The sequence below is a fragment of the Phalacrocorax aristotelis genome, chromosome Z (genome assembly GCF_949628215.1).
Source record: "Phalacrocorax aristotelis chromosome Z, bGulAri2.1, whole genome shotgun sequence".
In the NCBI taxonomy this organism is placed as follows: domain Eukaryota; kingdom Metazoa; phylum Chordata; class Aves; order Suliformes; family Phalacrocoracidae; genus Phalacrocorax; species Phalacrocorax aristotelis.
This window is the reverse complement of record NC_134311.1, coordinates 65,925,747-65,949,116: the sequence shown is the minus strand read 5'-3', so window position 1 is coordinate 65,949,116 and position 23,370 is coordinate 65,925,747. Positions and strand designations below refer to the sequence as shown.

General features: G+C 47.9%; 1 protein-coding gene across 2 annotated transcripts; it reads right to left on the bottom strand.

Moving 5' to 3' along the window:
• Positions 1–638: 638 nt before the first annotated feature.
• On the bottom strand, positions 639–18,651 carry HMGCS1 (3-hydroxy-3-methylglutaryl-CoA synthase 1). Of its 2 annotated transcripts, none has more exons than XM_075079645.1 (10): positions 18,494–18,651; positions 13,495–13,952; positions 12,986–13,111; positions 12,310–12,474; positions 11,411–11,579; positions 11,118–11,288; positions 10,261–10,367; positions 9,773–9,898; positions 2,822–2,985; positions 639–2,449 (listed from the first exon to the last, which is right to left on the bottom strand). In XM_075079645.1, the coding sequence occupies exons 2-10, from the start codon at positions 13,940–13,942 to the stop codon at positions 2,357–2,359; spliced, it is 1,569 nt and encodes a 522-aa protein (XP_074935746.1). In that variant the 5' UTR covers positions 13,943–13,952; positions 18,494–18,651; the 3' UTR covers positions 639–2,356. The 2 variants fall into 2 exon arrangements, with proteins under 2 accessions (XP_074935746.1, XP_074935745.1); XM_075079644.1 differs by lacking the exon at positions 18,494–18,651 and adding an exon at positions 15,550–15,619.
• Positions 18,652–23,370: the final 4,719 nt, after the last annotated feature.

Genomic DNA, 23,370 nt, shown 5'->3' with positions numbered 1-23,370 from the left:
GAAGAGTGCAGTAGTGGTCCTTCTCTGAAGCGTCAGAGTGGACATGCCTAAGCCAGGAGGTAGAGCCTGTATGATTTTAGTAAAACAAGCAAACCAACACAAGGTTTAGAGAGGTATAGCTGGTCCTTTAAAAATTAAGGGCAGGGATACCTTATCATTTATGGGGACTCATGAGATAATCAGTTGAATTTAAAAGGAGTAATTAATGTGAACGACCAACAGAATGACTCTGAAAAGCCACCCATGGGCACCTGGGACTCAGTGAGGCTCAGGTAAGCACAAAGCAAGAACCAATCATCACCCTCACAGTTTTTCTGAGGGAGGATAAAACAATACCATCTTTCATAAGACAGTAATCAGGGTGAATTGTATTTGACAAGCTGGGAATTAACTCATCCACTATAAACAGTTTCTATTTGAAAGCATTTAAGTTATCTTGAAACACAGCCCTGAAATAATGGTTTTGCACCAGCCTAAGCAACCCTTTCTTCCCACTATTGTAATGGGAAGATCCAGCAGGTCCACACAGCTTGTGAACCCACAACTTTGGGTTTTCACAGGGCCATTTTCCTCTTTCTTTTCTGTTAAAGAAAAACAAATGCATCCTGAAAACTCAACAAGTCAGCACTACTCCAACATGTTTCAAATATCTCAAACTTTATTTTAATAAAGGATCAGCCTCACAGACTGTGAGGTCCCTGTGGTTAACTTTGTGCCAGTAGCTCACTTCTTGGCTTGTCCACTGCCAGCAATGGACCTTGTTCCATGGCAATTTGTTTTCCTGGTGCCAAGGTAAGTTTCACAAGGGCAACCTAAACCAAAATACTTGCAAACACTATCATCATGCATCAATGCTCCATCGTTTTCAGCAGAACAGATTAGTACTCATCAATTCATAATAAACAACAATTTTACCAAGGCTTGACTGTACAAATACAGCAAGTTATCAAATCCTAGTGAGTGACAGATAATACAAACACTTAATTACACACAGAAAACCCTGTAATTTAATAGATGAATCAGTTTTTGCTACTAGATAGTAGCATATACTAGATAATGTAGCTTTCTAGAATTAGCAATGAAATAAAATTCAACAAAACTTAATTCTGTACATTAGCTCAACTTAAATATATATTACAAGCTTACAAGGCTCATGTCATAGTTCATTTCCAATCTGGGCTTTAAAAATCCACCAGAATGGACTCCCCATTAGCACTGTGTATCTACCACCTGCAAAACGGATAGCTTTTAGCTTGCATGTGTGGGGGAAAAGGATAAAAAAAAACCCAAACCAAACCATTGCTACGATAATACCAATAGTGAAAAAGGACTTCAAAGTACAAAGCCAAATTCAAAGTTAGAAATAGCCTTTTAGAAATTTATTATATAAAGAATAGCGAAAGGCCAGAGCTCCAGACAAAGCGATCCTCCTCCCTTCATTTGCCAATTGAAGCAGCTTCATAATATCTAGAGGTTTTATTTGAAAATGCTGCTGCCTTAAATACTTCTACTAAACAATCCTGAAAGGTGCCAAATGTACGAACCCAAGAATTACAGCCTTTTTGTTCTTTAGGAAAAAAAAATTGCTACCTCTCTTTTTTCCTTTTTCCTCCCAGGCTGCTGTGATTTCTAATAGAGGTGTAAGACACATAATATGGATGTTAGGAGGAATTCCATAGTAAATAACACAGGGGGTCTCAGAGTTTCTTGGAAGAAAGCCACCTGTGAGTCTAGCCATTCTTGATCCAGTCATTTTGACAGGGCACGATATTCTTTCTATTCCAGCAATGAGTGTTATCTGGTTCTATACCTCTCCCAAAGCAATGGGGTGATGGGAGGTAGACTGGGAGGAGAAAGGGAAGGCGTTAAAGGGAAAGAGAAGAAGTGCAGTGTTCAGGAGATTGACTGCTTACTGTCAAGGCACTGAGAACCCTAACATTAAAAGCTTGGACTATTTTGCCACACACTTGAGTACAAGTACAGGTTAACAGTGTAGGTTTCAAGTCATTTTACATGGAAAGAGCAAGCAGAAGATTCTGGTTTTACCCTATGTACAAAGACCTTGTAATAGACTACAGCTTGTACTCAGCAATTAGAAAAATTCAGACACATTTAGGAACCCACACAGCCCCTGGCAAGTCTCTCTATCTCCAGTATATTAATGATTTTAGTGTTCTTAATAGTATAAATATCACCACACCGTATTATAACAAATCTTTTCAAGGAGCTTAAACAGTTTTGCCATGCTGCAGTGAAATACTACTGTACACTGAAGCTTCAGCACTACTGCAATCCTTTTGCTCTCCCTCTCACCCTACCCCCACACCGTGTTTCATCCCCACCTCACAGAGGTATCTTAATGTTCCCCATTGGAAATGGCAACAGTAACGCCTTCAGATTCTGTTGTTGCAGGGATTCTTGGCACTTTCTTAGCAGGGCTTGGGATGTGCTAAGAAGAAGGGAAAAAAATAATTAAATACAGTTTTCTAGTTCACAGCCATTCACACTTCATGGCTACTCCAACTCTCAAACAACATTCATGCTATGCTGGACGGCTCGGTCTTAAGTCAGTCAAATTGGTCATGCTCCATGCAAACTGATTATGTGAAGACAGCCAGTTTGGTCTTGTTTCATTCTTGTGATGACATGTACTTTTTAAAACCCATGTTCAAATTTTTTTACTTCTGGCTTGCATGTTACATATGTTAACAAAGTATTTAATATAACTGCTTCCTCTTTTAACATACATGCACATGCTAAGACAAACATATAAACCATTCCACCACTTATATCAAACTTTAAAAGAGCGCCGAGTGTTCACCTCATGAACAACGCCTGGGTGGACAACTTCAACTCCTGCTTCCAGAGGTCCATCACCCATAAGTGGACGCCGTGCATAAGTTCTCCTGTGTTTTTCATCTACACGCACAAGGTACCATGTTCCCTCAAAGAGATCTTCTACTGAACACTGGGGAATATAGTTGGCTGTAAAAAAAACCACAGTAACACACTGTTAGTTGGTGCCTGGTGAGGGTTTTACACAAGACAGGCCATTGCAGTTCGGACAGAGCAAGGAAGGAAAAAAAGAGTCTGCATTTTCATTTCACTCATTCATATCTAATGAACACAAGCCATTGAGAAGTAGAAAGGGTAGGTGTGCTGGTTTTGGCTGAGAAGACGTTAATTCTCCTCACTGTGGGGGTCGGCTACCTTTCCAGCTTCCCGCGCTCTGCCGTGTGGCGGGGGGGGGGGGGGGGGGGCTGGGAGGGGCGGGGCTGTGGTCGGGGCGGCTGACCCCGACTGGCCAATGGCAGGTTCATTCCGTACCACGTGACATCATGACCAGTATATTGAGGGGGGGCAGTGGCAGCGCGGGAGCGGCGCGGCGTCGGGTCGGCGGGCGGCTGCGGCGCGTGCGGTTTGTTTCGGCGGTTCGTTCCCCCTCTCCCCTCCCTTCCCCCTCCCCCGGGGCTTTGCGCCTCTCGTTGTTCTCCTTTACATTGCATTTCTGTTGTTGTTTCTTTTAATTTTAATGATTAAAGTGTTCTTATCCCAACCCACGAGCGTTACCCTTCTGATTCTCTCCCCCATCTGCCGGTGGGGGAGTGAGCGAGCGGCTGTGTGGGGCTGAGCTGCCGGCTGAACCACGAGAGTCTTTTTGGCGCCCAACGTGGGGCTCAAGGGTTGGAGATAACAACAGCTGTTGGTCACAGCACCGTGTTGTCCTTTTTGCAGTTGGTGTTAAAGATCGGTGTTGGTTTGTTGAGTCTGCTGTGATTAGTAATGTTTTGCCTACAAGATTTGTTATACAAACAGTCGTTTTCAGCTTTATCTGGGATTTGGGGTTTTTGCTGAAACCGTTACTGTACTTCGGATACCACCTTATTGAGGCAATTAGCAATTATACCTCCTCCTCTGAGAGATTTTGTATGGAGGAAATACAGAATTGTACCTTTGCAACTTTGTTCTGTGATGTCTGTGCCTTTGTTACTACAACCTTTTTGTATCTTGAACATCCTTGGGTGGTTAAGGTGCACTTATTGTTAGTTTTTGGGCATGTTGTTTTGGTTTTGACTAAGCAACTTAAGAATATCACCCAGAAATCTGCCCGGAGGCTTGATAGTTATGAGTGGCAGGGCATGTGGGATAGCATGGGCAAATACCTAGGGCAGTGGGCACCCCCAGTGTTTTGGAGTTTCACCCCCGAACAAGTGCAGAATCCTAAAAAACTAGTAGAATATTTGGAGAAAGTATGTTGTTATGCTGGGCACTCCAGAGAGACACAGATAACTGCAACATGCTGGGGTCTGGCCCATGCATACCGAGCCCTGCTCAACAGTATTCAGTGCCCCCAAGGGGAAGAGAATGTCTCTGGATTGAAATGCAAAGTGACTGGCACTGCAGACAATCCAGCCCTGACAACAGGCACTGCAGCCACTCAAACCCCCACAACAAGTACTGGAGCTGGCTCAGAAAATAAACCCGTACCAGTATCAGTTGCCCCCATACACAAGATGAAATATTGGAAGCGGACATCAACTCGTCTAGAACGGGATGATGAAGAACCAGGGCCATCACGGGGAGAGGAGGAAGAAGTAATAAATGAAATAGAGACCACCCGATCCCTGTCCTTGAGCGAGTTGCGAGATATGCGAAAAGATTGTAGCCGTGGTTCAGGTGAGCACATTGTCACCTGGCTGCTCCGATGCTGGGATAATGGGGCCAGCAGCCTGGAACTAGAGGGAAAAGAAGCCAAAAAACTGGGATCCCTTTCTGGGGAAGGGGGTGTTGACAAAGCAATTGGAAAAAAACCACAAGCCCTCAGCCTCTGGAGGCGACTCCTGTCTGGAGTGAAGGAAAGGTATCCCTTTAAAGAAGATGTTACATATCGCCCAGGAAAATGGACAACTATGGAGAAAGGCATCCAGTATCTAAGGGAATTAGCTGTGCTTGAGGTGATTTATGGTGACCTGGACGATCAACGGTCATCCAAAGATCCAGATGAAGCCGAGTGCACACAACCCATGTGGCGGAAGTTTGTACGGAGCGCACCATCTTCGCATACAAACTCATTGGCAGTGATGTCCTGGAAAGATGACGAGACACCAACGGTGGCAGAGGTGATTGATAGACTCCGGGATTATGAAGCAAATATCTCTTCCTCGCTTGTCTCTGCTGTGGAGAAACTATCCCAAGAGGTCCAGCAACTCAGAGAAGATCTGTCCTACTCCCCACCTCGACAGAGCAGTGTCTCAGCTGTTGGGAATAAACGACCTTTGGCTCAAAGAAGGGGATACACACCACGGGCCACCCTATGGTTCTACCTGCGTGACCACGGAGAGGACATGAGGAGGTGGGATGGCAAGCCTGCTTCGACCCTACAGGCACAAGTACATGAACTGCAAGGAAGAACAGTCACTCAGGGAGGCTCTTCCAGGAAAGCTGCTGCTCCAGTTTCCAGTGAGCAGGTCCCCAGACAGAGGAGTAGAAGCGCTGACTTTATTTCTAAGCATAATAGAGGGACCCCTGATCCACATTTACAGGAAGTGAGTTGTGACTATCATGATCAGGACTAGAGGGGCCCTGCCTCCAGCCGGGTGGAGGAAAGGGATAACCGGGCTTACTGGACTGTGTGGATCCGATGGCCTGGCACGTCCGACCCACAGGAGTATAAAGCTTTAGTGGACACCGGCGCACAGTGCACCTTAATGCCATCAAACTATATAAGGGCAGAACCCATCAGCATTGCTGGAGTGACAGGGGGATCCCAAGAGCTAACTGTACTGGAGGCCGAAGTGAGCCTAACCGGGAATGAGTGGCAGAAGCACCCCATTGTGACTGGCCCGGAGGCTCTGTGCATCCTTGGCGCAGACTATCTCAGGAGAGGGTATTTCAAGGACCCAAAAGGGTACAAGTGGCCTTTGGTGTAGCTGCCTTGGAGACAGAGGAAATTAAACAGCTGTCCGCCTTGCCCAGTCTCTCGAAGGACCCTTCTGTTGTGGGGTTGCTGAAGGTCGAAGAACAACAGGTGCCAATCGCCACCACAAGAGTGCACCGGCAGCAATATCGCACCAACAGAGACTCTCTGATTCCCACACATGAGCTTATTCACTGACTGGAGAGCCAAGGCGTGATCAGTAAGACCTGCTCACCCTTTAACAGTCCCATATGGCCAGTGCGGAAGTCTAATGGAGAGTGGAGACAACAGTAGACTATTGTGGCCTGAACGAAGTCACTCCACTGTTGAGTGCTGCTGTGCCAGACATGCTACAACTTCAGTACGAACTGGAGTCAAAGGCAGCCAAGTGGTATGCCACAACTGATATTGCTAATGCATTCTTCTCAATCCCTCTGGCCGCAGAGTGCAGGCCACAGTTTGCTTTCACTTGGAGGGATGTCCAGTACACCTGGAATCGACTGCCCCAGGGGTGGAAACACAGCCCTGCCATTTGTAATGGACTGATCCAGACTGTACTGGAACAGGGTGGAGCTTCGGAACACCTTCAATACATTGATGACATCATTGTGTGGAGCAACACAGCAGAAGAACATTTTGAGAAAGTGAAGAAAATAGTCCAAATCCTCCTGAAAGCTGGTTTTGCCATAAAACAAAGCAAGGTGAAGGGACCTGCATGAGAAATCCAGTTCTTAGGAATCAAATGGCAAGATGGTTGTCGCCAGATTCCAATGGATGTGATCAACAAAATAGCAGCCATGTCTCCACCAACTAGCAAAAAGGAAACACAAGCTTTCTTGGGCATTGTGAGTTTTTGGAGAATGCATATTCCACATTACAGTCTGATCGTAAGCCCTCTCTATCAAGTGACCCGGAAAAAGAATGATTTCAAATGGGGCCCTGAGCAACAACAAGCCTTTGAACAGATTAAACGAGAAATAGTTCATGCAGTAGCTCTTGGGCCAGTCCGGGCAGGACAAGATGTAAAAATGTGCTCTACACTGCAGCCGGGGAGAATGGCCCTACCTGGAGCCTCTGGCAGAAAGCACATGGGGAGACCCGGGGTCAACCCCTAGGGTTTTGGAGTCGGGGATACAGAGGGTCCGAAGCCCACTATACTCCAACTGAAAAAGAGATATTGGCAGCATATGAAGGGGTTCGAGCTGCTTCAGAAGTGGTTGGTACTGAGGCACAGCTGCTCCTGGCACCCCGACTGCCGGTGCTGGGCCGGATGCTCAAAGGAAAGGTCCCCTCCACACACCATGCAACTGATGCTACATGCAGTAGACGGGTTGCACTGATCACCCAGCGGGCTCGAGGAGGAAACCCCAGTCACCCAGGAATCTTGGAAGTGATCATGGACTGGCCAGCAGGCAAAGACTTTGGATTATCACCAGAGGAGGAGGTGACACGTGCTGAAGAAGCCCCACTCTATAACGAACTGCCCCTAAATGAGAAGCAATATGCCCTGTTCACTGATGGGTCCTGTTGCCTTGTGGGAAAGCATCAGAGATGGAAGGCTGCTGTATGGAGCCCTACACGACAAGTAGCAGGAACTGCTGAAGGAGAAGGTGAATCGAGCCAGTTTGCAGAGGTAAAGGCCATCCAGCTGGCCTTAGACATCGCTGAATGGAAAAAGCGGCCAGTGCTCTATCTCTATATTGACTCCTGGGTGGTGGCAAATGCCCTGTGGGGCTGGCTGCAGCAGCGGAAGCAAAGCAACTGGCAGCGCAGAGGCAAACCCATCTGGGCTGTCACATTGTGGCAAGATATTGCTGCCCGGGCAGAGAAACTGGTCATAAAGGTACACCATGTGGATGCTCACGTCCCCAAGAGTCCGGCCACTGAAGAACATCAGAACAACCAGCAGGTGGATCAGGTTGCTGAGATGGAAGTGGCTCAGGTGGATCTGGACTGGCAACATAAGGGTGAATTTTTTCTAGCTCGATGGGCCCATGACACCTCAGGCCATCAAGGGAGAGATACAACACACAGATCGGCAGGTGACCGAGGGTGGACTTGACCATGGATGTTATTGCGCAGGTTATCCATGAACGTGAAACATGCGCCGCAATCAAGCAAGCGAAGCGGGTAAAGCCTCTGTGGTGTGGGGGATGATGGCTGAAATATAAATACAGGGAGGCCTGGCAAATTGACTATATCACACTCCCACAAAACCACCAAGGCAAGCGCCATGTGCTTACAATGGTGGAAACAACGACTGGCTGGCTGGAAACATATCCTGTGCCCCACGCCACTGCCCGGAACACTATCCTGGGTCTCGAAAAACAAGTCCTGTGGCGACACGGCACCCCAGAGATCATTGAATCAGACAACGGGACTCATTTCCGAAATAGCCTCATAGACACCTGGGCCAGAGAGCATGGCATTGTGTGGGTGTATCACATCCCCTATCATGCACCAGCCTCTGGGAAAATTGAACGGTACAATGGACTGTTAAAAACTACACTGAGAGCAATGGGGGGGTGGGACATTCAAGCACTAGGATACACATTTAGCGAAAGCCACCTGGTTAGTCAACATGAAGGGATCTGCCAACCGAGCTGGCCCTGCCCAGCCAGAAATCCTACATTCTGTGGAAGGGGATGGAGTCCCTATAGTGCATGCAAAAATTATGCTGGGCAAAACAGTCTGGGTTCTTCCTGCCTCCGGCAAAGGCAAACCCATTCGTGCGATTGCTTTTGCTCGAGGACCTGGTTGCACTTGGTGGATGATGCGGGAGGATGGAGAAATCCGATGTGTGCCTCAAGGGGATTTGATTTTGGGCGAAAACAGTCAATGAACTGAATGGCACAATGTGAACTGCTATATAATATTGTGTGTCACCTCTGTGTTGTATCAATGATATCAGAGTACGAGCCTCCCAACCCATGGCAGACAAACTATGAAACAAGCCGTGGAGCAGTGATGGAACGATGACTGACTCGGTGTGCAGCAACCCAACACCACACACCATCTCTTCCACCCTGAAAGACTGATACAACAGATGGAGCCCAGAGTCATGGACTGCGTGAACTCAATGGACATTTTAATTGACATTTTACAGGGAAGGTCCATGAACTAAGGGAACGATGTCTGTGTATTATGTTAAAGGATGGGAAGGGGAGGAGTGGTGGTTGGTACGGTTGTATTGCATCGTATGGGACACGGGCATGGTGTAAACGGTATGGAATAAGGGGGTGCAGAATGTGCTGGTTTTGGCTGAGAAGGGGTTAATTCTCCTCACTGTGGGGGTCGGCTACCTTTCCAGCTCCCCGTGCTCTGCCGCGTGGCAGGGGGGGCTGGGAGGGGCAGGGCTGTGGTCGGGGCGGCTGACCCCGACTGGCCAATGGCAGGTTCATTCCATACCACATGACATCATGACCAGTATATTGAGGGGGCGGGGGGCAGTGGCAGCGTGGGAGCGGCGCGGCATTGGGTCGGCAGGCGGTGAGCGGCTGCGGCGCGTGCTGTTTGTTCCGGCGGTTCGTTCCCCCTCTCCCCTCCCTTCCCCCCCTCCCCCGGGGCTTTGCGCCTCTCGTTGTTCTCCTTTACATTGCATTTCTGTTGTTGTTTCTTTTAATTTTAATGATTAAAGTGTTCTTATCCCAACCCATGAGTGTTACCCTTCTGATTCGCTCCCCCATCTACCAGTGGGGGAGTGAGCGAGTGGCTGTGTGGGGCTAAGCTGCCGGCTAAACCACGACAGTAGGTCTCTTCCATCATTCTACAGCCTAATCATTTAAACTCATGTGAATCAAGTGATGAGCATTTTGTTGTATGACTAGGAATGATTTCTATTTATGAAGTTCTTACCCAAATGATGTGTTTCCTGCCTAATCTTCATGTTTTCAGCAAAGACATCAGGTGCAATGCATTTTCTTGAGTCAAGTCTTGTTTTGAGATCAGAAAGGCTGGCAGTTATTTTGTCCAGTGCAGAGCCTACAATAGAAAACCATGATGTAAGGTAGCCCAGTGCTGAGAACTGCACACTAGCACGGTAACATTTCAAGTCCATTCAAAATATCTTGCATTACAGAAGCTTTTTAGTCATTTAAAAACATTCCCACTTACTCAATCTAAACATTAACAGAGTTTGAAAATTATTTATTTGCCCAAGGAGACACTTAAGTGTTCCCTGGAGCTGGAACATCTTAACATTACCATCATTAGACATCATTCTGAGGGTTAATTACAGTGTGTAAGTACTGTGTAAAGCATTAAGTGTGTAGTGCATAGTGTAACAATGCATTTAGAGGTGAGCTGTGCAAGGCAGCTAATTAACATCTCTTCCTTTCACTCACCAGGAGTAGCATCCTGTGTAACTCTGATGGAATACAGTGTAGCAGCAAAACCAGAGCCATATGAGAACACACTGATTCTCTGCCCCGCGAGCTGCTCTGGGGAGTACCTGCAAATCAAGCAACAGTTGTATAAAGTGAGAAATAAGCCAAGGTGCCTATTTTAAATAAATAGAAACTGCAGCTAGCTTAGGAAAAGCAGCCTGCAAATTGTATTGACTATAATACACACTTAGTATGCTCTGTGCATAAATGATGCCTTAAAGATACCACTTCAAATACTGCTGCTATGTGATGAGTTTCAAAGCTGCCTAAACGAAACAGAGCAAAGAAATGCCCAGGATATTGTTCTCTAGAAAGCAGCCAGTTTTCATTCTTAAGTGACCTAAATCCTAAAATGAACAACCGCATCTTGAAAGGCAAAGTCAGAATAAAGAAAAAAGGATCCGAGATATTTAAACTCAACATGATTTTGTAGAAGTCTGTCATTACAAAAAAAAGGAGAAAATTATAAAGTAAATACTAAATTTAATTTGGCTTTGCATACTATAGTGCAACAGAGAAGGCATTCTGATTCTCTTTTCCGCAGTGGGTTTGCTTTGGTTTTTCCTTCTTTTTTTTTCTCTAAGACACCATCTTACAGGTAAGATCCTACTTTGGAAGGCAGTAAGGAGCTGTTTCAGATCAGCTTCTGACACAGAAATTTTGAATCTGCTTGCCACCTGAACTGATCGTGTGTGCAGAACATTTTTGTAGTAGTTTTTTATTAGCAATCTAGGAGGAAAATGTTTGCCAAAACAAAAACCTTTTATGACCCTACATATGAAAAGCTATGACTTTTGTTCCAATGTTATGCTTACTGGGCTAGAAGAGAGGCAAGGCAACCATAGACTGAAGGGGTATACATATTTCCATTCTGATTCGATACAAGTAACGAAGCTTTGGTTTTCTGATTGAAGAGCTCTGCACTGGCTTTCATAAAAGCTTTTTCCACATCTCTGTCAAAGTATGTATCTTCGAGTTTTACATCCCTATCAACAAAAAATAAGTAAAGTTCAGAAACAGTCACTAAGATAGCAGAAAGTAAAAAACACCCCTTGGATGTTCAACAAATTAAGGCTACATGAATAAGGAGGACAGCAGCCGTTCTCACCTGAAAGCTTCCAGACCACTGAAAACACTGTTTGCTGTTTCCGGGTTCTGGTCACTGAGAAAATCATTCAGCAATAGCCTAGCCACAGACTTCTGTACCAGTTTACAGTAGGGAGAATGAAAGATCATGAATCCAAAGTCATTCAAGGTGAAACGTCTGTCTGTCCCCTCTGGAAGTGGCAGAAACATTGTGTTACAAATTATGTTTAGTACTCACTTCAACTATGAAAATAAAAATAGGGTAATGGCAGGATACCAGTCATTGTAACACATCAGCAAACAAGAGACAACCTTAAGACTGTCTATCGCTGTCAAGGTCATTTAGAACACTGCTGCTACTTCAGTTTAAAAATTGGGGGGTTTTACTGGTCTTGTGCACCAATTAAGAACGCTTCCCCTTCTTCTAAAAGAAAAAACTATAAGCTTAACAAAATCTCCATATTTCTACCCAGCATTTTGACATAATAAATAATCTGCTTCATTTAACTATCTAATCTTCACACCTGTGCTTAATATGAGTGAAGCAATTACTAAACATATAGGGCAAAAAAAAAAATTCAGTATCATTATATAACATAAATATTCACCTCAATATCTTAACAGCCTCGGCAGAGCAGGGAATGACATGCTTTTAAGCAAGGTATTATACATTATGCCAACGAAAGCCTGTAGAGGCGATGCCTTATTGACAGTCAGGTACTTCACCATACCAGAACAGAAATTAGACAGTCTTACAGGAGAAAGCCAACGTTTCAATTGCCTCAGAACACACAAGCACAAAGAAAGGGACTGTATACTACTCTTTAGGTTGGATGCTGAAACCTGAAAATACATTGTCCATGTAGTTACACATTCCAGTATTTGCCAGGTCTTGCAGTATCATCAGGTGAAGATACATACCCTTTTGCCACTGGGCATGGATTTTGTTGCGATAGACTGTATAGCAGCGATCTAGTGCACTGAGGTAGCACTGTATAGATAGTTTGCCATCAACTACAGGATATTCAGAGACCATGTCTGGTTTATAGAAGTCATACGCATGCTGCATGTGGGTTCCACGCAACCCTGATGGACATAAATTGACAAAAGTTGAAAATTGTTTTATTAGCTGCTTTGGGTCAGTTTGAATACATCACTAAACACACATGGGTAAACAAGCAATATCTGGCTGCAGTCAAGCAGGTTTTCACAGCACTTCAGGCCCTTTCAAGTAACATTTCACACTGTTCTCAACTGCCTGTTAAGTACAGTTGGACTGAGCATAACAAACACAAATTATTTTAATAATTTTGCCTTGGAAGTAGAGCACTGTGTTTTTCAGCTCTGGTCCATTCTTTGTCAATTTTATTGGAGGATCCCCAAGGAAATAAACAGACAGGAGCATCTCTAATTGTTTCTCGCTGCCTCCTGTAACAGGACTTGGCCAAGTTAGCCCAGAGAAGGAGGAGGCAAAGCACCATTTCTGATGTTAGTATGAGTTAACCCAGCCCTCCAGCAACCCACAAAAAACCGGATCTCTCTGCAGCCCGTCCCCCGTTATCTGGCTGAGCAGTATTTGTTTTCTCACAGGACTAACCTCTCTCAAAAATTAACGGAGCATTTGGACCAACCAGCATAGCAACAGCACCAGCTCCACCTGTCGGTCTGGCATTTCCAGTGGCATACACAGCTATGTCTCCAGCAACAACAAGTGCATAACGTCCTGTCAGAAACACACACAAGTAACCATGAGAAATAGGCAAGAACCTAGCACATTCTCATATCTGTCTGCAATTTTTAGACTTTGGTGATAGACGAGATGACCCCAAGATTAAAAGTCTCTTCAATCCTGACTTTTCCCCCAAATTTCCATTTCTTGGCAGCCACCAAAATTTACAGGAAAAGACCAGTGATTATTACCCATGTCATTACTTTTTGCAGTACTTGAACTAGTGGTGAATGCCCAGAGCATTTAAGAAAGACTTCTGAAGAAAAGTAGTTTACCTTCTGGGTTTTACATAGTTAAACCTGAACATAGTCATTATAAGGCAAACAACCCCAGACAAAAGGATGATGTAACTTTTCAGGAAGATACGCTGAACTTACCATCCCAAGAACTGGACTCAATCCAATTAACAGCATTAAAAAGAGCAGCAGTGCCTCCATAGCACGCGTTGGTGGTGTCAATCCCTTCTACATCCGTGTTACCAGATTCTTCAAAAAGCTGCATCAGGACAGTCTTCACAGATTTTGATTTATCAATTATCGTCTCCGTTCCAACTTCTAATCTCCCAATACAATCATAGGAAAGGCTGTTCCTCTCCATAAGCTTCTGAACCACAGTCAAGCAGAGAGAATTAATATCCTCCCGGTCGGAGCAGAAGCCCATCTTTGACTGGCCTAGCCCAATGGTGTACTTCCCAGCATCCACACCATCATACTTCTCCAGCTCTGTCTGGTCAACATACTGAGAGGGAAAATATATTTCCAGTGCAACAATTCCCACATCTTTGGGCCAACAGGACTCGGCATTCACTGGAAGAGACCCAGGCATTGTGGTAGATCTTTAAGAAAAAAAAAAAGAAAACCACAAAAAGAGCTGATTTATTCACATCCATTTTGAGACCTACTTTCATTTTCTGTGGGATTATAGAAAAAGTTTAAATATCAGATATCGTACAATGTAATTTGCAGAAGGCAAGCCTTTGACTCCAGGGAGACTTTGGCCTGAGCCTACTGTAAACATCAATATAAAATGTTACAAAACTTAGAGGTACTTTTAAGTGAGAATACAAAATTCAGTACTGGGGATGAACAGATGTCACTTATGCCCAAGTTATTTCACTGAAGCAAAATGCAGGCTTAACAAGCGTTAAGTGTTTCAGAAATTAATGTTCATGATTCTACTTTTCCTTATATGCAAAGTCTCAATTTTACACAACCAAGGTAGAAATGTTGGATTTTTTTTTTTTTAATGTTGCTATTTGAGAAGTTTAAAAATTATTCTTACCAGGAAATCTCTGCCCTAACACAGGCCAGGGCTTTTCAAAATTATTTTTAAACAAAATGATCTAGGCTGCTCCATTTTGTTTATAAATGCAACAAAGACACCAGAATTTTTTTCTGTGGTTTTTTTTTGTTTGTTTGTTTTAAGCATGCTCTGTTTTGTCATTCCAGAACACTGGAACCCCTAATTCCAGGCCTGGAGGAATATTTCAAAGGCTGGGATGAACACACAATGGTTCACTCTGATAAACCAAGTTCTCTTAGGCTAACCCCATAACTTTACTGTCACTACATTTGAGGGCTTGCTACCCTCTAGGATATACCACATCCTATTCCTTCAGGGCTATCCGTACTGCCCAGAAAGGCACCATCCCGCACTCCTGCTCAGCACCTGCCCTTCTGTGCCCAGCCGCAAGAGCCGCCACACTGACCTTACCCAATGCCTCCCATAAAGGCACGCAGAGCTGCGTAAGGAGTAACGCCTCTCTGCAGGAACCAGGAGTTTACAGGATGCATATAAAGACAAGCCTTAGGAAAGATTAAGTACGTTTTCTGTTACAGGCACAGTCTTGTGTAAACCCTGCAGGAAGAGCACACAGCTCGCCATTCATTTTGATTGCCTCTAACAAAGCTTCAGCCACACCTATGAGGTACCTAAAATAATCTATTTACTTTTTAAGTATTTCTCTTGCAGCCTTTATTCATATTAAAGTGTGGAAACGGGAGAAAACAGCTGTTCAGAGCCGCCCGCCGAAGCGCCGCCCAGCGCGACACCGCGATTTTAAGCAAAACCAGCCCATTTCCCGGTGCCCGCGTACCCGCCCGCCGCCCAAGCCCACCCCATCGAGTCCGCTCGTCCGCGTCCCGTGACCCACCGGGATCTCTTTCCCCGTGACCCTGTCACGAAGGACCTCACCTCAGGCGACCGCCGCCCGTCCCCGCCCGAGGGCGCCGGGCACACCCCCACCCCCCCCCCCCCCCCCGCCCAAAAACGCCTCAAGGTTAGCCGGGACCCGGCCGGGGAGTCGGCGAGGCGCCACCGGGGTGGCGCGTGGGGGGGGTCACGCCGCGTCCCACCCGCAGCGCGGGGCCACCGGAGCGCGAGGACCGCCCGCCGCCCGCCCCCCGCCGCGCGCCACCGCCCCGGGCCCTCACACGCTGCGAAATCCCATCGCCGGCTGCCGGCGCGGCAGCCCGCGCATGCGCGCCGCGGCGTCCCGGGCGGGCGGGGAGTGCGCAGGCGCGGGGAGCCCGCCCCGTCCGCGGCGGTGCCGGCAGGGTCAGGATCGGGCCCAGCCCGCCCGCACCCCCAGCGGCGTCACCTCGGGGCGTTGGCAGTGTCGTTGCCTTAACTACCTTGCCGGATAAACCCCGGCAGCACCACGCACACAAAACAGACAAACAAAAAGCCAACAATAAACAACTTAAAACCCACCAGCACCCAAAATTCCCGGTTTGGGGTTTTTTTTGCCTTTTTTTTTTTTTTGACAACCCCTGTCCACGGGCAACTCCATCCTGGTGGCACCTCACTTCTATTTGCATTTTGTTTTTAAAATTTCTCAATTCCTCTATTCACCATGGTGAGCAGTGCCGTCTCTTGTTTTAAACTAGGTGGATTGCAAAAACAAAAAAGCAACAAACCCGTCATAACTTCTGCCTCTGGAAAGCTGGTGCGCAGGGTGAGGGATTTGCCACGGCACACCAGCAGATTGATGCTGTTAGCAACGGAGTGGCCGCCACTGCTTCCCTAGAGCCTCAGCCAGGGAAGGGAGCGCGGCGCTCTGGCTCACGTAACCTCTTGGCAGCACCACGAGCAAGTCACACCTCCTGGGGATGCACAGCAGCGCTGAGGTCCAAAACCTGCTCCGAGAGCTGCATTTTACCCCAAATCTGCATAGGCATTGCGGGGGAGACAGGATGCTTTCCATCTCCCCATATGAATGCAAGACACACCACTGACAGTGGGATCATGAGGTACCAGCTGGGAAAAGGACTTTGGGGTCTAGATCTCCTTTTGGTACAAAACACCTCACTTTATCCAAAGGAGGACAAAAAGGAAAGGCAGACGCCTGCCAGCTCAGCAGTGTCTGGCAGCCACCCCGCGGGTGAGCCTTGTACCCAGAGCAGAGCTCACCTCTGCTCACAGGGCCAGAAAGCTCAGCATTGGAGGCTGCAGCGTCCCAGGGCCTTCATTTTAATGAAGTCACACATGAGGAGGCAACTCACGAAGCACATAACTAGACCTGTAGCCACCACAGGGCTTTTAACTGGGCAGCAAATTACTAGGCAACTCAGTGTGCCAGGAGGACTTGGTTATCAGTGAAGGCTGAGGAAAGCACTCTGCTCTGTGCTTGCTCCTTACAAGACTTTGAGATCAAACCTTGGTATTTAATTCATATTGCTCGCTGCAGTTCTCTTGCCAGAAAACTTTCTGCAGAAGACAACTACAGGGAGGCTCTTCCCATTGTATAGTCATACCCGGCTCACCCCATAGCCCCAGCGTAGCAGCAGCTGGGGCTATTGGGCTGTACCACACTGACAAACGCCCCCTCGTGAGCTTGCTCTGATCACTGAGGAAAATGGGGCATATGACATAAGTCAGTCAGTCATTACATCAGGTAAACAAATTTTTTCCTGTAAGACAAACAGCCCTTTGTCCTCCCAGTCAAACGCAAACGACAGCACATCGAGTCTTTACCGAAAACGGAAGAGTGCTCAAAAGTATGATTTCTTGTAAAAGGCTGAGAACACCAAACGCTTTGATATAAAGAAATGAGAAACCGTCTTTGTTTTGTGCCCCCTCAGGGTTCTGCAGGGAATGAAAGGGCAGTATCAAACAGCCACTGCTTTTGCGAGTGTTGCCAGACATGCGCTCTCTCACAGCAGCTGGCAGCCTTGTTAAAAACCTGAGAATATTCTGTTGATAAATTGACTTTTTTTAATTTCCTGCTTATGTTTTTAACTCGCCCAGAACACTTGACTGCAGGTTACAAAATGAGCCCCCGGCCCATTTGCTACAGGCGTTGCCTTTGATAACTCCCTTAGGCATTCTGCCTCGGGAGGACGCGGGGAAGAACCTTTGCAGGTGGCTCTTTTTCAGAGGTTAAACAGCAATTACCTGGTAGCTTCAGATCTGATGTCATTTAGCGACACCTCGTTATCCCCGCAAAGCGCAAAGGTTGCCAGGTACCAAGCGCAAGACGCTCGCCGCGCCACGAGAGGTCACTACCTCCCCGGACCGCTGCGACTCGCCACGGCAGGGGCCGTGCGTGACCGCGGCAGCCTGGCATCCCGCTCACCGCTGAGCAGGCTGGACAGCACCCACGTGGGAAACTGGCAAAACGCGTAAAAATCCGCCAAAGCGCCGAGCGGGTACCTCGCATCCATTCGTAAAGACCCACCCACAGCGCCCCACCCGCGGGGATGCCAGGGCATCCCACCCGCCCGCGCGTCCGCGACGCCGTCAGCAACGCGGGTTGGCGTGGGGATGCCCGCACCCGTGCAACGAACGCCGCGATGGAAGAAGGCGATGGCGTCCCCGGGGGCAGCACCCGGCCGCCTTCGCCCCGCGCGATGGTGGGGCGGCGTGGGCAGGGCGGCACGCCCGCCCCGCCCTCACCGGCTTGGGTGGGCCCCTCTGTTGGGACACGGAGAGGCGACAGCGGGGGATAATCGGGACACTGGAGCCCCGCAGCAGCTGCCCACTGCAGGTCGCCCAGCCGGGGTCTTCCCCCGGGGACCGGGCGGGAAGCAGCGCCCGAGCGATGCTCCGTCCTGCGCGGCGTTGGGGCGGACACCTACGGCAGGGGACACCCACACGCGCCACTTTTTGGTGTTCCTTTCTTCCTTTTCTTTCCTTTATTTTTTTTTCACTCCCTCTTCCCCCCCCCCCACCCCTTGCCGCACTGCAGGCACTACTTACACGCGCTCGCACCCATCGAAAGCGCCGCTCCCAGCTACACCGCCCCATCCTCAAGCCCCGCGGGCGGCTCCGCGCGGTGCCGCAGCCCCGCCGTCCCACGCGTGTTCCCTCCCCACGCCGCGGCTGAGAGGAGAGGCAGGGGCCGCCGCCCAGCCCCAATGGCCGAGCCGCCCTCACCTGTCGGAGGCGATGGCTCCAGGTGTCGCTCACTGTCCCGCGCTCTCGCCCGCTCGCATGCAGGGGGAAAACACGGGGCACCCGTGTACGGCGCCTTTAAACAGCCCCTCGCCCGGGCACCGGCCCGCGCTCTGAGCGGCAGCTATCCCCGCCAATCACAGCTGCCACCGCCCAGGTCCCGCCCACCGGCCGGCCCGCAGCCGGCTCAGAAGGCGGGGGGAATGGTGTGAGAAAGTGACGCGGCGTGGCCAGAGGGCAGCGCGCCAATGAGAACGCGGCAGAGGCGGCGGACGCTCAATGGGAGCCGAGCGCCGCGAAGGGGTAGCCAATGGGAGCGCGCTGCAGACGGCGGGTGAGAGTAGGACGGCTGCCGGTCCCCGGCGAGGCGAGGGGGCGGTTGCCCAGCAACGGGAGGCGGGCCCCGGCCCCGGCGAGAGCCCCCTGTCCTGCCACAGCCCCGTGGCGGGGCGGGCCGGGGAGCGCGGGGCGTGCCCAAGACCTCGGTCCCCCGAATCGCTTTGCGAGGGATGGGATGCCCTGCCCTGCCCCGCATCCTCCCCCCGCAACAGCCTCATCCCGTTTGTTGCACCACGGGCGCGCCGAGTCGAACCTCAGGGCATTGGCGTTGTTTAGCAAATAAAAGCGGCTCTGCTGAGAAGGACCTGGGAGTGCTGGCGGCCAACAAGCTGACCTGAGCCAGCACCGTGCCCTTGTGGCCAAGGCGGCCAACGGTATCCTGGGCTGCATGAAAAGGAGTGTGGCCAGCAGGTCGAGACAGGTTATCCTTCCCCACTACTCTGCCCTAGTGAGACCCCATTTGGAGTACTGTGTCCAGTTCTGGGCCCCCCAGTTTACTGCTTGAGCAAGTCCAGTGGAGAGCTACCAAGACGATCAGGGGACTGGAGCATCTCCCTTATGAGGAAGGGCTGACAGGCCTGGCTATGTTCAGGTGTCAAGAGGATGGGGCCAGACTCCTTTCAGTGGTGCCCAATGACAGGATAAAGGGCGATGGGCACAAGCTGGAACACAGGAAGTGCCAGCTAAACATGAGAAAAATCTTCTTTCCTTTGAGGGTGCCCAGGGAGGCTGTGGAGTCCCTTCCCTAGAGACATTCAAACCCTGCCTGGATGCGTTCCTGTGCCCCCTGCTCTGGGTGTCCCTGCTCAAGCAGGGGGGTTGGATGAGATGATCTCCAGAGGTCCCTTTCAACCCCTGCCATTCTGTGATTCTGTGAAATGCACAATTAGCTGATGTATGGGTTTCACATGCCAGACTCTGCAAGCTGTGGGTCCTGCGTGATGTACATCCAGTTATCCCATTGCTGCGTGGGTGACTGAGCATCCCCAGAGGAGTCCTCCCTTCTGGTACTGGGAGTACAAACCTCTGTTGCAGGTGGGGAAACTGCTCAATAAAAATTGCACACCAATTTTAAAGCCTGGATAATTTGGTTGTGAAACACTGCTCAGGTCAAATAAATATACTCTGGTGGCAGCTGGTGGCAGGTTCTGTGACATCGCATCGCTACAGCTACCAGGACACACCACCTTGCTTGCCTCACACAATATCAGGGTGTTAAAACAGTGTTATTTCCACTGTCTCAGGGGCAGGTAAAAATAATGCAAAAGAAAGGGAAAAGCTGTTACTGAAAGTCTTAACTCCTGTCATGTTTGTTCAATCTGTTTTGAACTTGTAACTATTCTGCTCTATTCTGTCATCACGTAAAATCTCAGATTTGGCGTGTACCTCTTGGTAGTGCAAGGATTGCAAAATACTTCTGAGAAATCAAGAGAAGTTTTGTTTGCATGTGTTACCCTGCAGTCTTCTGATAAGCTTACACCAGTTTGTGTACAGGCCAGTTACATTCGTAAATATGAAAAAACGCATTGACCAAATGGAAATTCAATAGGCCATGGCATAGTTACCTCATGTAGACACACTGTTATGTTCTGTGCCTAGAGACCAAATGGACTTCTTCTTACAAAAGTTGAACTCCTGCTCTGGGAATCTATAACTTTAATTCTTCCTTTTTTTCCCTTCCTATCATCAAAAAAAAACCAAAAAACCAAGCAAACCCAGTAACCCAAGACCAAAACCACAACTGTGTCCTTGTTCTAGACTTAAAACCAGGCTTTTAACACCAGCCTCTCATTACATGCTTTGGTGGCAAAATGTTTCCTGGCACTGGGGTCCTTGGACTCTCCTGGCTTCAGGGAGGCACAGACGCTCAGGAGGAGATGAAGAAGTCCATCTCATTGAATTTGGGGGAGCTCATGTTAGCGCACCCTGGGACCTTGCAGCCCTGGTCCTCGGGGGCTTCGCTGGCTGTGTGCGAGGTTGGCTCCAGAACAACACACTCACGTAGCCTGGGATGGGGCTGCAGCATAAAGAGCTGTGAGACGAGGAGCTGTGAGTAGTTTCCTCGGTGGCCTCTTCCCCTTCACTTCAGAGCTGCATTTGAACGGCCTTTGCCTGAGCCCAGCTACATTCCTTGCTGATCCTGACTTGCAGACTTGACTTGTCAGCTTCGCCTCCGACCAGCTCATCACTACAGACTTGTCTAGAAACTGGGTCTCTTAGCTGACCCTGCTTGCTGTCACTGGCCCTGCTTTGCTTTTTCCTTTGGACACCATGAGTGCGTGCCGTCTTCAGTGAGGTCACTGCCCTGCCTGCCTTGTTGTCACGTTCAGCTCCTGGCTCCCTTGCAGAGCAGCCTGACCTTGCTGCTCGCTGACAGTGTACATCTGCTTGCATGCAAGCCTGCACTTACATGATGGTGGTTTTTTTTTCTGATAAATGTCGTATTTGCTTTCCAAATGCTAAAGGTAGAATTGGGCTTTGGAAATTTTTTTTGTGTGTAGTCAACAATAAACGCAGATGTAAATAGCAATATTCTGTCTTTATTACATCTTCACAGACCTGATCAAAAAAAGGTGCCAAAATGACTAAGATTAAGGTGGGGAAATGATCCACGTTTTTGTTTGCTTTTCCCTGGTACAAGATGATGAATGACTCCCATAGTCTTTGACATTAGCTTTCTGTGTTGTAGAAGACAGTACGACACAGACGTGCATTAAATCACAGCATCACAGACTCACAGACTGGCGGGGGTTGGAAGGGACTTCTGGAGGTCATCTGGTCCAACCCTGCTGCTTGAGCGGGCACACCCAGAGCAGGGGGCACAGGACCACATCCAGGTGGGGTTTGAATGTCCAGGGAAGGAGACTCCACAGCCTCTCTGGGCAGCCTGTGCCACTGCTCTGGCACCCTCACAGGAATGGAGTTTTGTCTCATTGAGGTGGAGCTTCCTGTGTTCCGATGAGTGCCCATTGCTCCTGGTCCTGTCGTTGGGCACTAATGAAAAGAGCCTAGTCCCATCGTCCTGACACCCTCCCTTTAGATATTTATAGCTATTGATGAAATCCCCCCTCAATCTTCTCTTCTCCAGGCTAAATAGAAAATCATTGCTATGAATTTAAAATCATGTATTTGCAAACACCCCCCCCCCCAAATTAACCACCTGTAACCAATAAAATTATAACTATGTTCTCCTATTGTGCCAGTACTGAAGCATGTTTAAAGATAACACCCTGCAGATGATGAAGGAAAGCTAAAAGGTAAAATGTTGCTGGATTTTCAGAACTTTAAAACTGACATTAAGGACAAAATGCAGTCCCATTTTTTAAATAATTATCTGAGGTTAAATTCAGAGACCAGGTATCTATGCTGCTAAAAGCAATCTTCACAGGATGTTTCTGGATCCAGATGCCAATTTAAATTTACATAAAGTCCAGACATCCTCCTCTTGCAGACTAGTTTGATGACTAATTCTTTGTAGCCCAAGATCTGCTACTTTTTCTTATTAATCAGTACCTTTTATTTTACAATTGTTGTCAATAGCATTATTCTTTTTATTCAGCTTATCTGCTTTTCCCATCACTGAGTGTGTTGCAAGGGAGTACTTAGAAAAAAACTACTATTATTTTTTCACAAGAAAGGATCTGCCTTTACTGCTATTGCGATAGACTACAATTGCTTTATGTGAATGTCTCAGAAAGATTGCAATAATAATGTTAAAGTTGTGGTGAATCTTGTTCCAAACATATTAGGTAATTAATTATAGCCCTCTAACCAAATTATGCTCCAGACATGTGATTGCCACTATTTCCAGCCCAGCTTGTGAGAATGCAGGTAATTTTCCTTTCCTGGCTCTAGAGGTTAGCCAATCTGTCCAGAGAGATTTTCAGCTGAGGCTGAATTTGGTAATTTGGACTAATGTACCAAAACGAGTGCTGTGCCTCTGTAACCTTAGAACTGGAAACTTGAGAAAGGAGAGGTCCATTTAAGAAAGAAGGTATTACCAAAGAAAGTCAGCATAACTCAGAGTAACCTTGGAGCAGAAACTTGCTCAGATGCTGCTGGTGAGAGGACAAACACACTTCCTCTTTCTGTGTTAAAATCCAGTCTGTTTTGGCTGCCTTCAGATGCCACATAATAGAAGACACAGCCAGCTGAAAAGATGTCTGCAGTATATGTCTGCAAATCAACAGCCTTTAATAGCAATAACACTTTTTCTTTTCCCCTGAAGACTTTGAGCCATCGTCACAGGGTGGTTATTTTGCATCTAAGAGCAGAAGAAAACTTTTCAGAATCACATACTCAGCTGCAAGCCAGCAGGAATGCATGGTTGGACTAGATGACCTTCAAAGGTCCCTTCCACCCCAAACTATGCTGTGATTCTATGATTCTATTATAAATAAGGAGTTTGAATTTGAGTGTCTCTCACCATTTTTCAGCTGTGTAAAAGGGGGAGGAATATCCTAATCCAGTACTGTTTTGAAATAAAAGTATTTGCTGTCTAATGACCCACCTTTACTTCT

Bases quoted from the DNA above. Each gene is read 5' to 3' on its own strand.
- HMGCS1 (XM_075079644.1), bottom strand. From the start codon at position 15,596: ATGCGCGGGCTGCCGCGCCGGCAGCCGGCGATGGGATTTCGCAGCGT. The intron at 13,953-15,549 runs GTGAGGGCCCGG...TTTTTCTTAAAG, and splicing joins GCGATGGGATTTCGCAGCGT to ATCTACCACAATGCCTGGGT. The intron at 13,112-13,494 runs GTAAGTTCAGCG...TGTTTCTGACAG, and splicing joins TGAGTCCAGTTCTTGGGATG to GACGTTATGCACTTGTTGTT.